The sequence below is a fragment of the Diplotaxodon limnothrissa genome, linkage group LG7 (genome assembly GCF_057381915.1).
Source record: "Diplotaxodon limnothrissa isolate DT_005_m linkage group LG7, D_limnothrissa_male_GT1.1, whole genome shotgun sequence".
NCBI lineage: Eukaryota > Metazoa > Chordata > Actinopteri > Cichliformes > Cichlidae > Diplotaxodon > Diplotaxodon limnothrissa.
In genome coordinates this window covers 48,311,363-48,327,053 of record NC_140602.1, presented here as the reverse complement: position 1 = coordinate 48,327,053, position 15,691 = coordinate 48,311,363, and the positions used below count along the sequence as shown (strand labels likewise).

The window sequence follows — 15,691 nt, the reverse complement described above, 5'->3', positions numbered from 1 at the left end:
TGTTGGAGAGACGGAGCCAGCCATACTAAGGAGAGCTTAAGTTTGACCAGGTACCAAAGCAAATCATTCGTACCGTACAAATAATGTAAATATGACGGTGCATCACGAAAGATTGATATGAAACTGATCACTTGACCAATATTACGTTACTTGCTCTTCAAGTGAATCAACAAATGGCGAAATGAAAAGCCGAACAAATGCTATTTTTTTTTAGAGAGTCTTAGCTTACGTGTGTTTATTTCATATTCTCAGTTCTTACCCTCCCCGACTAAATCGGTTTCAGTTATGTACTGAAACATAAGAATGGACATTCGAGGGTTCTTTCAAAGAAAAAACTCAGGTAAATGTTATTTTATATATTATGCTTTGTATGTTGTTCAGTATATTTCTATGCAAAACAAGAGGGATTTCAGTACACAGCAGGATATTCACATTTGTAACCAGATATTTACATACACTTTAGGGAGAAAACATAAAACATTTTTACTGTACAACATCAATTTAGAGTAAACTTTTGTTTTAGATAAATATTGAAATATATTTTGAATTAGTTAAATTTCAGAATAAAGAGAGACAGAGCTATTTTTATCACTTTGATCAAATTTAGGAGTACATGTACACTAAATTTATTGTTAATTAATAAGAAAACTCCAGACGATTCCATTCTGAGCTGAAGAAGCTTCTGATAGGTTAGTACAGTCCATGTGAGTAAATTGGTGGCACAGCTGTGGATGCATATAAGGCAAAAGAGCCTGTTTCTTTGACATGGGAAAATCAAGAGATATCAACCAAAACACCAGGAAAAGAACTGTGGAGCTCCATAAATGTGGCTCAAGTTTGAATACAATTTGGTGCCATTTGCAATTAAGAAATACAGATAGTTTCTCTCTTTACTCTTAAAGTTAACAAATATGTTTTTATATTTATCAATCTAAAAAAATAAACATTTAGTCTGATTTGATGTTACAATTAAAAAAGTGTTTTTATCTGAAGAGTAAATATCTGGTTTCAACTGTATATTTGATGATTGTCAGCACAAAGAGGGAGAGAGAGGAGAACGAGGACAGAACAGATGAACAAGAGCAGGTGAGACACACATGTTAGTCAAATGGTTGTTTACCAAAAGTATCACCGTATCATAGGTCCTCATGTATCTCGTACCTAGTGTTTCTTTTTAGGTTTGTTATTTTTCAAATTCTGTATTTATTAAGTTCTGCAGGCTTGTTTGCACAACAAGGCTAAATAATTATATAAACTTTTCTCAATCTAAATATTGTACTTTGGTAGAATTAAAAAATAAGTGTAGTGCAGGTCTATGATGATTTTTAGTGCTATCATCTAGTTCTGATTCTGGTTCTGTCTTGGTTAAGTCCTCAGTAGTCCTGATTTTGAACTGTTGTAGTCCTGTTTTAATTCTGGATCAGTTCTGGGTCTGGTTGAATTGGGGTTTAGTCCTCGTGTCTTGATACAGCCCTGACCTTGTTCTGCCTTGCTGCTTAATTAAAAAACTAGTTTAAGGTGTCCTGCACATGTGATATATATTTTTCCCTATATGAAGTCATTCTTTTTTGAACAAAGCCTATTAATCTTTTAGTCATTTCTACACCCCCCCCCCCCCCAAAAAAAAAAAAAAAAAAAATCCCACATGCATACTACTCTTTGGGCTAAGCCCCGGGTGTTTCAAATGTCTGGCTCCGCCTCTGGTCAGCAACAATACTCAGGTAGTCTCCAAAAGTTGATTCTGTTCATCTGGACGTAGCTTTGGTGGGAGAAACGTTTTGTCACTCATCCAAGTGACTTCTTCAGTCTCAGCTGACTGCAGGTTTCCCAGATCTAAAATACTCAGGTAGGCTTTGGCATTTAAACAACACTGAGCTGGTGTAAAAAAGCCATCAGTGTTCCAAGTTCCAAATATCCAACAGACCATTGCACCACCAACAGCCAGAAACACTGATATTCTGACTCTACCTCCCTAACGTCACAGCAGAAAGCAAGAGTCATCACACCAAGCAGCATTTTTCCAATCTTCTATTGTACAATTTTGGTGAGCCTATGCAAATGGTAGCCTTCTGGCTCTCCTCTCTCCTATCTTGTCTCTTTTTGTCTCTATCACCTTTTCTATCCCTTTGAAGAAGTGAGGCTCCTTAAATATTAAAGAGGTAAGTATTAATTCGCAGATCTCTAAACCTAACCAAGCAAGGTAAAAAGAAACTAAAAAATGGTAGAGTAGCTTGTGATAAAAGACCGAAACACCCTGTGAAGTTGAGGCAAACAACGATGTGTCCCACTGGTAACGATTCTAGGCTGCCTTTCCTCATAGCAGCAATTCCTCAAGACTTTCTCCATTTGAAGCAATGCATTACCAGGCATTGTAACATCTAGTCCTTTTACTCTACCATCCTAATGTCACAGCAGAAAGCAAGAGTCATCACACCAAGCAGCATTTTTTCCAATCTTCTATTGTGCAATTTTGGTGAGCTTATGCAAATTGTAGCCTCAGTTTCCTGTTAGCAGCTGACAGGAGTGGACCCAGTGTGGTCTTGCTGGTCTGTTGTTCCTGGCATGACACAAAAGTGTAAAGACTGTTCTTGTTACATGGTTGCTATGTGAAAAAAATAAGATAAATAATCATTTCACTTATTTGTGTCACAAATACTATATGTTACAACTTTATTCTTTACCTTACCTCAGTGCTGATTAACCTTTACTTATTGCTTTTATTTCCTTCCAGAGTTGCTCAGTTTGGGTGACAAATTTAAAACACAGCCAGTACACACTGACATTGTCCACTGTGTTACTGGATAACAAAGGCACGAAGAGGACGCGTTACTGTCACTGAGCGAGGTCTTTCCTTAACATTTTCATTGCAGGAGAATGAGGGAGATATTGTGTTACGGATGAACAGTTTGTGAAATAACAGTTTATGTAGCTGGCGCCTAATATATCAGTGCTGCAGATCAATAAAATATGTCTGTGCAGTGGCACAAAAAAAGACAAAGACAAAAGATGATGATATGATTACATACTGTTGAGGGGATTCAGTCAGCAAACAATGAAATGTATTAACTGCCAAAAGGTTTTGATAGAAGATATTTATAAACCTTTGTACGAGGTGGAGGAGCTGTGGCAGGCCGATTTATGTGTATGCTGTATATACACCAGCTTTTAATGAGGCGTTTCAGCAAACACGCCAGTACTGTGCTAGCTGCAGAACAGTTTCACTGTGCAGCTGCAACAGAAGCAAACCGTCCTTAAACATATGACATGTACGTGAATGGTTCAGCGAAATGTTTACATCATTCAAATTTTAACTCAATTTAAGATGATATTTTTCACACAAAAGCACATAGATACTCGTGCCCCCACCATATGTGGGACACAATGTCTTAGACAGGAATAGATCCAAAAGTAAGTGAAAGCAGTCACACGGTGGAAAATGCTAATTTGTCATCAGCAAGGTTGTTGCTAAGCCTTTGTGGTTACTACGGCAGACCCAAATCCAGTTATTCTATCCTTGTCTAACCGCCAGCCGAATAAACTATTTAAAGTCCTTTTAACAAGACTTACTTTTAAAGACAAGACAACCTCAGTGTGGAAAGAAAAACTGCACCACCATCCAAAATCACAGCACAGCCTCACCCTCCACATGTGTTTGCTTCCAGTAAATAAAATACAGCAAATACAGCATTATAGATTTCACCCCGAAGGAGCCGTAATCAACCAAGAATACACAAACGGATCAAAAAAATAAACAATCAGAGATTTTCTGTGTATGCGCGAGTGAATAAGTATCAGGTGTGCTCTATAACAGATTAGATAATCCTCACATGAGTATGATAATGACTACCAAATTGAATGTCATTGGATGCAGGTGACTTGCAGGCCTTTGGATGTGCTGAGGGTAGTCCTGGAACCAAGGCATGGAAATACTTCCTTCTGGAAATTACTGCCTCTGACAGTTGTCTTCCTTCTTGCGTTAATTTCCTGTAACGATGATTTGCTTTGTTTACTGAGTTGCATTTTCCAAAACAACATAATAAGGAACTGCAGGGCAGGGATAACCCCACCACCCTCAGTATATTCCTGCACAGGCTAAGGCTTGTCTGCTTGTTTACATATAGCCAAAATGTGACACTTTCTTTGTTATTAGGCATGGAAGTGTTGGTACTAGGAAAAGCTCTTCCTCCTCTTTATTCACTTCCTTGTAAACGCAACATTTGGTTAAAATATCAGCGAATGGCATCTACTGTAACCAGCTGCTCCCACAAGGAAACGAGGCTGTTGTGTAAGTGTTGCGTTGATAGTCACCCACATGATCACACTGAACAGATGCAGAGTAATTGATTTATTAGAGTTTTGGTAGTGACAAGCAGAAAATTAAGATCTTTCACTGAGTTCTGAAATGTTGTCTTCATTGGCAATAAACTCCAGCACCATCACAACCATTTACAGGCATGAGAAAAAGAAGGTTTTCACATGGTTGTATGGAGTACTGAGTACACCTTTAAGCATCCATAGGAATTAGGCGCCAGGTGCTAATAAAATGCACTTGATTATTGATTATTAGTGACTGAGAGCACTTCTATAGCACCAGTTTTGGCACTTTACAGGTATGTGTGTTGCCACAATCTTAAGAGGAGAAAATTCATCCCAAGAAACAAGAGCTACCCGTATACTCTCAGTTAGATTGTGTTAAAGTTAACAACAAATTATAAAAAGACTAAACTACTGTGGCTTTGGAAGGGTTGCTAGGATAAAGTTTTTTAAATCTATGTCATGGCATGTCTCAGGTTTCCAAAGCTGAAAAACCTTGAGATGAGATCAAAATGGAGATGCTTTGACCTAATGCACAGTATCACATTTGGTGGAAACCCAACACAGCATATCAGGACAAAAATCTCATACTGATTGTTAAGCACGGTAGTGGAGGGGTGATGATTTGGGCCCCATTAAGTCATCGAGTCAACCATGAGCTTCTCTGTATACCAAAATATTCTAGAGTCAAATGTGAGGCCATTTGTCCAGGAGTTAAAACTTTGTTCAAACAGATCCCAAGCCGGGCAGCAAATCTACAACAGAATAGCTCAAATAGAAAAGAATTGAGGTGTTTAAGTGATTGAAATCCTGCGACAGGATTAAGAGGGCTGTGCATGAATGAATGTCCACAAACCTCAATGAACTGAATCATGTTATAAAGAAAAATGGGACAAAATTCCTCCACAACAGTCTCAGATGCTGATGAAGTCATACAGGAAATGATTACATCAAGTTACTGCTGCTAAAGGATCTACAAGCTACTGAATCATGGGGTCTACTCGCTTTTTCACAGGAGTCTATTCAGTCTTTTCACATGACTGCAGGGAAAAAGACAAGCAGCAACAGGCATCTCAGTGAGCACAGTAGGCCCAAGTTTAAAGTGTTTTAGCAGATCAGCCATAGGCACAGTGAAGCTCCGTAATACAGAACAGCAGATAATGCTGCTCATTATGTTGCACTAGCAACTTTACTTGCAAATCACCTCATTTTATTCTGATTTTTTTGTATTTAAAATGTTGAGTTTCACTCTTCGATGTGAGCCATTTGCTACTTGTGATGAATGGACTATTGCTACCATCAGGTTATTGCTATACGCATCATTTGGAATGGTAAACTGTAGATTATACAGTCCAACATGAGAGTTTATCATGAGAACAAGCTCATTAATGCAATATCATGTTTATGTTACTTCCTTGCACGCTGAACAGTTACATATGCTACACTGTGATTGTCCGACCCTCGACCTTGAGCTCTTATTTTCTATTTCATAATTTGCACCGTCCCTCCTTTCATGTCCCCAGCCCCTCCTCTGTTATATTTTTACCCCATGTTTACAATCCACTTTTATAGGGGGCTATAAATGTACAGCCATCAAAGAATTAATGGTCTGCAATCACCGAATGCGGCCTGAAGCCAACAGAGAACAGCTGTTGACGTGTCAGCCTGTATGACAGTGCCACTCCCCAAAACTGACACCCCCTTTTACTTCACACTAAGTAATCAGACTTTGACAGACAGGAGAGGAAGCTAGTCACTCTAATGTCAGACAGTAACCTGCCCCAACAAATCCAGGGCTGCTCTAAATGGATGTTATCACTCAGAGGTTTGACTTCTCCCTCTTGTTTTTGGCTCTTGAAGATATGGAGGCGTCTGATGGAAATACTTGCTAATACCTAAGCTGTTGTTGAGGGTTGCACAAACCTAAAACTGTGATCGACTATTTTTACTGTGATGGGTTTTTTTTGATCCAATCTGTAAAAAATTACTTGGAGAGCATCGAGCTGTGGTTAAGCTCATAGTTAATGTTTTCCATTCTGCAGCCATACACACACACACACACACACACACACACACGGTATAATGACTTTTCAATAGATTTTTGTCCTTCTAGGAAATATGTAAGTGCATTCGACTGTGAGCACAGCATGAAATTTGTAAACAAGCATTTGCATCAATGCATAACAGTTAAATATGTGGATGTAGAAATGCAGAGAAACAGAACATTGTAAAGAGAACTTAATTAGAGGGGAAAGAGTTCATCGTCATTCAGATCCCTAATCCTCTTAATGCCTGTTTGCTTATTTATTCTTATCACCATGCCTTTTCTTACTTTTCTATTACAGTTTTTTCCAGTCGCTAACAAGCGTTTGTCCAAACAGTTGTCACATTTGCAAAACTCTAAACACAATTAGCACAGCATCGGTCTGTTGTGGCCATACCATTCTTACATTTCATGTCGTGTTCACCCAATATGCAGTCAGTGAACACATTTCCACAATGCTTACATTTTCTTAACAGACAAGCTATACCTCCCAACAAAATTATGGACTGTTTTTGTAGTATTTACGAATGTTAACACACAACATCCCACAATAGCAAAAACAATATTCCAAACCGTAGATACAGTATAAAAACCTCTGCTTCTGCAATGATATCAGTACAAAAACAATATCAATATCAAAAATATATATCAGCTGATAATAAACAAACAATTGAATAATTGACACACAGCTGATTTATGTTGGGTAAATTGGGCCAACGACAGCTTCTTCCATTCTGGCTTAGACTCAGTGGGGTTTATAAGGCAAGACCTTGAGGAGTGATGTTTTTGGAAACAAAAAAAAGACAAACACTGTAATGTCTGGTCGAGGAAGAGTAAGAGCAAGGGGCCCAGGGAGAAGAGCAGGCCCAAGGAGAGGGCAAGGTAGAGGTGTAAGAATGCGTGGTGGTGGCATTCCAAGGGCTGCAAGAACAGTAGTCAGTGATGAAATCCGTGCCACTATCATTGACCATGTAATCAACCATGGTCTTTCACTAAGAGAGGCTGGTGAAAGAGTGCAGCCCAATTTGAGGCGGTCAACGGTTGCCTCCATTATACGCATCTTTCAACAAACCAACAGGTAAGTATTGCATTTTACATGGATTGTTTCTATTCTCACTTGACATGTCAATATGGTCATACAGTAATGCATATGTTGAATTTTTTGTCTTTCTAAAGAATGCAATGTCTTCCACCCTCTGGGGGAAGAGGAAAGCTCCTCAGTAATGATCAGGAGCTTGCCATTGTAGAAATGGTTACTGCAAATAATGCAATAAAACTGCGTGAAATTCAAACTAGAATTGTGGCGGACCATGAGATATTTGACAATATCGATAGAATCAGCCTCACAACCATTACGCGGACATTGTCCAAACACAGAGTGCGGATGAAGCAGCTCTACGCTGTTCCCTTTGAGAGGAACAGTGAGAGGGTCAAGGAGCTACGACGACAATATGTCCAGGTATAGTGTATATTCAATCCAATGTCCAGTTCTATAAGCTTTGCACTTTGCAAGTAGGTAACCTACACAATACTAGGTTACAGTACAGTATGGTATACAGTAATAACATGACTTACATAAACTTTGTTTCAGAGAGTTATGGAATTGGAGGCCAACCAGGCCCCTCATAAATTCATATACATCGATGAGGCAGGATTCAATCTGGCCAAAAGGCGTCGACGTGGACGAAATGTAATTGGAAAAAGGGCCACAGTTGATGTGCCAGGACAGAGAGGGGCAAACATTACCATGTGTGCAGCAATTGCAAATGCAGGATTACTCCTTCACAGATGTCAGGTTGGACCCTATAATACAGAGCGCTTGCTTGCCTTTCTCAATGATCTCCACCAGCGCCTGGTTCCAGAGCAAGGTCAGGAGGGTGAAAACATGAGGACCTTTGTAATTACCTGGGACAATGTGGCTTTCCATCACTCGCAAGCAATAACAACATGGTTTGAAGTCCACCCAAGACTGGTAAGTCTCTTCCTTCCACCCTATTCACCTTTCCTCAACCCCATAGAGGAGTTCTTTTCTGCATGGAGGTGGAAGGTTTATGACCATCAGCCACATGACCAGATGTCCCTCCTCGAAGCCATGGATGCTGGCTCCAGGGACATCACAGTTGACGATTGCCAAGGGTGGATCCGACATACCAGGCGGTTCTATCCCAGGTGCATCGACTTGGATAACATCAGATGTGATGTTGATGAAAAAATGTGGCCTAACCCTGAAGATCGCAGAGATTAGATGCAAAGTTTTTGCCTTTTTTTAGCCCCCCTCCCCCTCCCCCCCTTTTGATCTTGGCTTTTTGCTGTTGTTTTTTTGTTCAGAATGCTCTTGTGTGTTTCATGGATATTTTGTTCACTGTAAGCAATACTGTAAAACTTTCTCTGTCCTATCATACTGTGTTTCTACTGTACCTCCTGTAGTAAACAGTAAAGAAACATAAACTTGTTTGCTTTTTACTGGAATGCTTTTGAATGTGAACATTACTGTACATGTGGACATACAGTTACCAACCAAGACATTTCTGGTGTCAAAATGGTGGATTGCATGTTTCGCATGCAAATACCTGTAAAACTGAAACATAAAAGTCTATGCAGTTTTTGTAATGTCAATAATAGCCAGTATTTTGAAACCTGGTGTACTTTGATTGACTGCATGTACCTTGTGAAGTGAAAACAAGTGTTATTCTTTGACAGACTAATTTCATTTTGAGTCAGATTTATAGTGTTTTTGTACAGTTAGTGTGTGCAGAGAAAGATGTGTTCTATTTTGAAATGAAGAGTTAGTATATATTTAACAAAGTGTATTTTTGAGAAGAAAATTATCCATTTGGCCAATTGTGTTTTGTAGGTGTGAGTCTGTGTTAAGAGTTTAGAAAAAGTATCTGAAGTATGGGTAGGCGCTTGTTAGCGATTGAAAAAAACTGTAATATAATTTTAAAAATACAATGTAAACTTTTATTCGTTATGTTTTTATTATCATAAATATTCTGATTTGTTCTGAAAACCCGGCAATCATATCTCTGTTCATCTGCCATTATGATTATACTTACTCATTCTGCGCTCTCTTTGTGGCTTTCCTGCATTAACTTGCACAGACTTGGCTGACATAAATCTCAAGGAGATCCAGTTTGCAGATGTATGACTCACAGCCAAGATGGAAACTACTGTAAACCCCCTTTAGCTCATCATTCTTGCTGATGGAGGACAAACTTTATACAACTGAGCTCAGAGTCATACGTGCTGCCAACATATTTCTATTTCTGCAAATGGGGCCTTATAAGTAGGGGAGATCTTTTCCAAATGTATCTTGGATGCTTGTTACTGTATGTTATAGCTGATTGCAATCAGGTATCCTCCATACAGGCAGTGGTCACGATTTTGTTTTGCTTCCCACATGCCCACCCAGGCCATTTTCTGTTATTTCTGAAATCTGTTATTTGTGTTGTTTCTATAAGGAGGAGCAAAAATGCTTCTTGGCTGCAGCTGAGATTTGCCTTAATACTGCATTGTATGAACAAACACAGCAAACTGGAAACATAAAATAAGGTAGGACAGAGAAGATAAGTCAAGAACTGGAAAGCAAGAAAAGCTGAAAGGCTGTCTGGTTAGTGTTAAATTGTTGCATAACCAAGGGTCTGTGACAGAGAAGTGGAAAGTGTCATGAACCGAAGTTCCGAGCGCAGGCAGGACCCAGTAGCAGAACACACACACTAGGGTAGGAGCGAATAAAGAAAGTAATTTTTATTGCAACTAAAGGTGTCCCGTGAGGGTAGCCAGAAAAACAACGGATGAAACCAGACGAAACCGAGGGACCGCACAGGGAACGCCGAGAGCGGGGCTGTGAGAGGGGTGATAGCCGGGCCGAGTGAACCAGAGGGGGGTGGAGCTCCAAAAGGGGTCGAGACGGCGAAGCTGAATGTGAACCAAATCTCAGGCGGACAGGTGGACAGGCAGGTGGCTCGAAAAAAACACGCCGAGTTGTGATCGCTGAGAGGCGACTACGGACTGGCGTGGAGCAGCAGGTAGGGCAGGATTAAATAGTCCACCTGGTGATCGCCTGGGATGGGATGCAGGTGTGGGGTTAGCAGCCACGCTCGTGGGCGTGGACATCCCAGCAGCACCCCGGACGCCGGGCCGCGGACCATGACAGAAAGTGGATAAATCATTCAGCTGTGGCAACCACCTGCAGATACAGCTCAGTACACTTAATCCATGTGTAAACTTTGTATTGATTGGTACGTGTGGGCCAGGTTTATATGTGTGCCAAGGAGTTTCTAATGTGTGTCTTTGTGTTTTGGTTTGTTAGGCAGGAAATGTAGGGGATCAAATTTGTGTCATCACACACAATCGCCAAGGAAACAAACAAGAAAAAAACCCTGAAAATGAATAAGAAATCAATTTGAATAAAAGAAGGTTAAATGAAGTGCTATGATTGATAATGATATGTTTTCTTTTACTGATTTCATTTCTTTGTTTTTCTTAGGTTGCATTAAGACTTTTTTTCAAAGTTCCATAAAACATTTGAAAAAATAACAACTTTGAAGCTGGATTTAAACCTTTTGTGATCAATCTGAAGGTATAGTAGACACATCTCACTGGAAACCTTTCTTTTTTGGAACATCTTGCCAGTACCAGGTTGGGCATCCATGTGTTACTGCAGAGGCCATTTGAGTACACTGACATCATTGTCATGTCAACAAATTACTCTGAGATGATTTCAGCTTTGTGACATAGTGTGTTATCCTGTGAGAGGCAGTCATGAGAAGATGGGTGCACTGTGGTCATAAAGGGTTGGACAGCAACAATACTTGAGTAGACTGAGATGTTTAAACAACTCTTAGGTGGTACTAAGGGACCTAAAGTGTGCCGAGGAAATATCACCAATGGCATTATACCTGAACTGTCAATACAAGGAAGGATGGCTCCATGATTTCAAGTTGTTTAGACCAAATTCTCTCTCTACCATCCTATCGTATCAGGCTAACGCTTGTCTGCTTGTTTACATATAGCCAAATTATAACACTTTCCTTCTTAGGTGTGGAAGTGTTGATACTAGGAAAAGCTCTTCTTCCTTGTTATACACTACACTGTAAACACAACATTTGGTTAAGAGATTAGTGGAGATGGGTCTTTGCTCAGTAGTCCTAGATGGCACCTACTGAAAGCAGCTGCTCTCATTTTCTCCTATCGTGTCATGGCAGAAGTCAAGACTCATCAGATCAGGCAACATTTTCTGATCTTTTCTGTGTTGCAGTTAGAGTGCAGTCGCTTTACCAGACAGTTTGATAAATACTAATAACCAGTCTAAATCGACATTCTGAAATTCATCAGTTAACTTTGTGAATGTTGTCTGTGATCAAATCAGATTACATGAGTTGTATTATGTGAGTGAATGCAGAATGTTAAATGGTTTGACTTCTGCTCGCTATAAATAGCAGCTACAAATCAAATAATATGATTTCCAAAATACCCCTCTAAAGTGAATCTGTCTATTCAGAGAAGTCAGCTGATGATCAGCTGATACAAGCTGGCTAAATGAATTCACATTATGCCTGAAAATGCACTTTGATCTCCATTTAAGGGGAACTATTTTACAGGGCTACTAAACGGACTTTTGTTACCCATAGTAACAGTGCAGTGTTAGTTTCCATGTCCTCAATTTCCACCTCTGTCGGATCATAAATTAAATCAGCAGTTAAATATACTCCACATTTAGAAAAATTACTGGAAACCCCATTCATTGAGTCTGTGTATTAGTGCACACTGCCACAGCCCCAATCCTTTTGCTTCCAGCTTCCCTCAATTCTGTCCCAGCTTCTCCTTATGTTCCAAGCCGTGGCCTTAAGATAATCCAAAACCACATGGCAGCAGCGGACAGATGAGTAGTTCGACCTTATCTGGCAAGGTCAGGAGGAGTGGAGGATCTGAGTGTACTATACAGTGGTAAACAAAGCTGGGTGAAAAGTACAGCACTAAAAGCGATGACAAGCGATTGAATTGTGTGTTTGGTGAAAAGAGAGGTACAGTTCGGATTGTTGCCCAAGACTGAGTTGTTATGGGTATTTCATCAATGCATGAAACATGTTTTCGGTCATTTTCTGAGCTGAGGTCCTCAAATATGGAAGACAGATAGCAATCAGCTCAAAGAAAGTTTATGATCCCATGCTACCATTTCCCCATTATGGGTCATCATTCAGTTTTCGCTAGTTTTTCAGTTTTTTAAATGCCTGCTAAACTTCAAGTATCACGTTCTTTTCAGATTAAAAGTGAAGCTGTCTCAAAAGCTTTCAGTCCACTTTTTGTTTTTTTATGTATAGTATTTTCTTGTCACATGAATAGCACAAGTTTTGCAGCTACAGCAACTATGTAAATCCCCATTTTTATGAAGACCCGCGATTAAAACCTCGCTCCCTCTAGAAATCTGCTTCTTCTTAGAGTGTAGTCAAGTGGAGTCAATTTCTTTTATACAGCACATTTTAAAAACAACAGAAGTTGACCTACATTGCTTTACAGGTACAATCCAGATCTTCGAGAACCCACAGAACTCACATAAAAGACAGCGTGACAAAGCTAATAACCAAGATCTAATGACGGGGGAAAAATGCATCCCCCATGCAGATTTACTCCAACAGTAATTGGTGATGAAACATTTTAATCTACCCATGAGTCAAACTAGATTTAGGGGCAGTGAGTTCGGCGTGACGCGCCCCCGGTGATTTCACAAGCTTGATGCATTTCCCCTGTATCACATAACGACTTTGGATGACACACACAGACTAATGCCAGCTCCACACAGTAGGCTCATTAATCTGAATTAAGGTGCACAGGGGAAGGAAATAAGTTGTGTAACTGTTGGTGAGGTTGCCACCAGCAGTCTAGTAAGTAGGATATGCAGAGATGGGGGGGAATCAAAGAGGTGACCAGATTTGATAAGAATAAAAGAACACAAAAAAAGAATTTGAGGAGCTCTGATACACTGCTCAACACCAGTTGGCTTATAAAGATGCTTTAAAAGCAACTGTGATTGTGATTAGATTTTTTCTTAAATTTAATCTAGATTGGGCTTTTGTTTTATTTAAACATTAGGGGTGCAACAATACACAAAATTCACGGTTCGGTTCGGTTCGATACTTTGGTGTCACGGTTCGATATTTTTTCGATACAAAAAAATGTTCATGCCTTTTTAATTTGTCATTTATTAAAATTATAAATATATATTTTAACTCAAAAGTACAGTTTTTAAATTTAATGTTGCTGAAACAACAAAGTAATAAAAAAAATAAATATATTTGATCGAGAAATCACTCATCTTTGGAAAAGAGAGTTTATTACAGAGAAATGGCTCTTTCCAAAATAAAAGCTATACTATACGCTTCTTCTGGGCTATATTCTCAGCAGCATATTAAACATATCAGGTCCCCATAATGAGAATCATGTGCTAACGGCTGTCTAAATGACTCGGGTAAAGTTTGTAGCATGCGTGCTTGTTGTTTTTGACTGCTTCCACTGGTCTTTGCACTAGGATGATGTCCGGGTAAATGTGCAGTCATATTCATTGTGTTCACACTAGTGCTGTCAGCGTTCATCTGAAATGACGTTAACGCCACAACATGGTAAATCTCCGTTAACGAGCTACCGCGGATCGCCCCATGCGTGGGGCTGGACGGCCAACACGTTAACGAGCTAACTGCGCTAACGCACTAGTTCCCACCCATGTAATTGAGCATTGCATGGCACATCCAACATAGTGTTTTACTTTTGTCCATGACGCGCTTACCTTCAGGGTCATACGTCACATGAAGACCAAAATAGTTCCAAAGGCCAGATCTGAATGAGGGTGGGGGAGGTTCAATTTGCCATGTTGCAAGGAGAGCTTAACTTCTGTCTGACTAGCTTGCCCTGCGCTCAGTGAATCTGCGTTCGACTACTCCGCCTAGGCTGCACTGTCGAGCGCAGATCCACTGAGCGCTCAACACAGACAGCATCGTCAGAAGGAAAGTTGATAAAATAAATAAAAAAATTTGTATTGTTCGATACATATGCATACCGAACCGAAAGCACTGTATCGAACGGTTCAATATCGATACGAATATCGTTGCACCCCTAATAAACATACACTTTTACTTTTCCTCCAATGACTCAACATTTTTGCTGGTGAAGGACCTGCGTATGGGATTTTTTGTTGTTGTTGCATTTCCTCGTGATCCACGCACTCACTGTGACCTTTATGAAGAACAGCATGTCCAAATAAGGCAGGCCCTTCTTTCCTTCTAACAAGTATCAGTCCATGGTGTTTGAGATGTGGGGAAACCTCTCTGATCCGTGCTTTGACCGCTGCGCATTCGTGCTATTCAACCACAACCCAAAGGTGTTACGTCAGACTCAGAGCTAGTGATTATGCCGCTCAAAGTATTCCAAGCATCAGCAATTTGAGAAATAGCCTGTTGACGTAATAGCTTATTTTTTTCTGATTTTTGGATGTGAACATTAACTGAAGCATCCACGGTACTTACAGTGCAGAGCTAAAGTCGTAAGCTACTCCTCATTTCTTTATCTTTTGCTTCCAAGGAGCCAGACTTCCTTGTAATTTTTTAAAAGGTGTTCTTGAACAGTGGTTCTCCAGAGTTTTTCTTTGGACCTCGGCTGCTTTTTCACTGATTGTCAGTCCAGTCTTTGTACCTAAACATTTTCAAAGAAATTATTTTTGTTTGTTAGGCCACTTGACACCGACCTATGAATCATTCAAGCATAAAAAGGCACAAAGCTCATCAGGGAAACAACTTAGCAAAGAACTAGCTTTAAATTGTATCTCTGGGAACTTTGTTGTTAACAGACTGTTTGCAAAAAGTTCAAGAATTTTTGGACTTTGATTCCCAAAGGGTTCTCCAAAAATGTGCATATCCTCAGCAATGGTGTGGAGTTTTTCCTTACAAAGTTAAGGAAACTGGATAACTGGTAAGATGGTAAAGGCTTGTTCATGGTTTGGTGTTGGAATTCAGCCAGCACTGTTGGGGATCTGGTCAAAACTGATGGAAATATGAATGCAGAAATATACCCTCTGAATCTGATTCACTATGCAATACCGTCAGAGAGAATCTAACTGTACCGAGCTTAATTTTTCAGCATGATATTGATCTCACGCTGCCAATGCAGAAATAATCATACCTGGATAGAAGAGCACATAGATCGTGCCGGCATAGTATACAGAAACATCTGTGCCGAATATGGCCTGGAAGTCCCGAGGTCAAAATGGGAGACGCCCCTAGGGTGGTGGAGAATGACCGAGCTAAGATTCTGAGGGAAGACGGCCGTAGTGATCGATGTAGC

At 40.0% G+C, this 15,691-nt stretch overlaps 1 protein-coding gene across 1 annotated transcript; it reads left to right on the top strand.

Moving 5' to 3' along the window:
- The first annotated feature begins 7,321 nt into the window (after positions 1 to 7,321).
- Positions 7,322 to 8,685, top strand: LOC146629068 (uncharacterized). The gene is made up of 2 exons (XM_085358317.1): positions 7,322 to 7,817; positions 7,950 to 8,685. The coding sequence occupies exons 1-2, from the start codon at positions 7,536 to 7,538 to the stop codon at positions 8,601 to 8,603; spliced, it is 936 nt and encodes a 311-aa protein (XP_085214443.1). The 5' UTR covers positions 7,322 to 7,535; the 3' UTR covers positions 8,604 to 8,685.
- Positions 8,686 to 15,691: the final 7,006 nt, after the last annotated feature.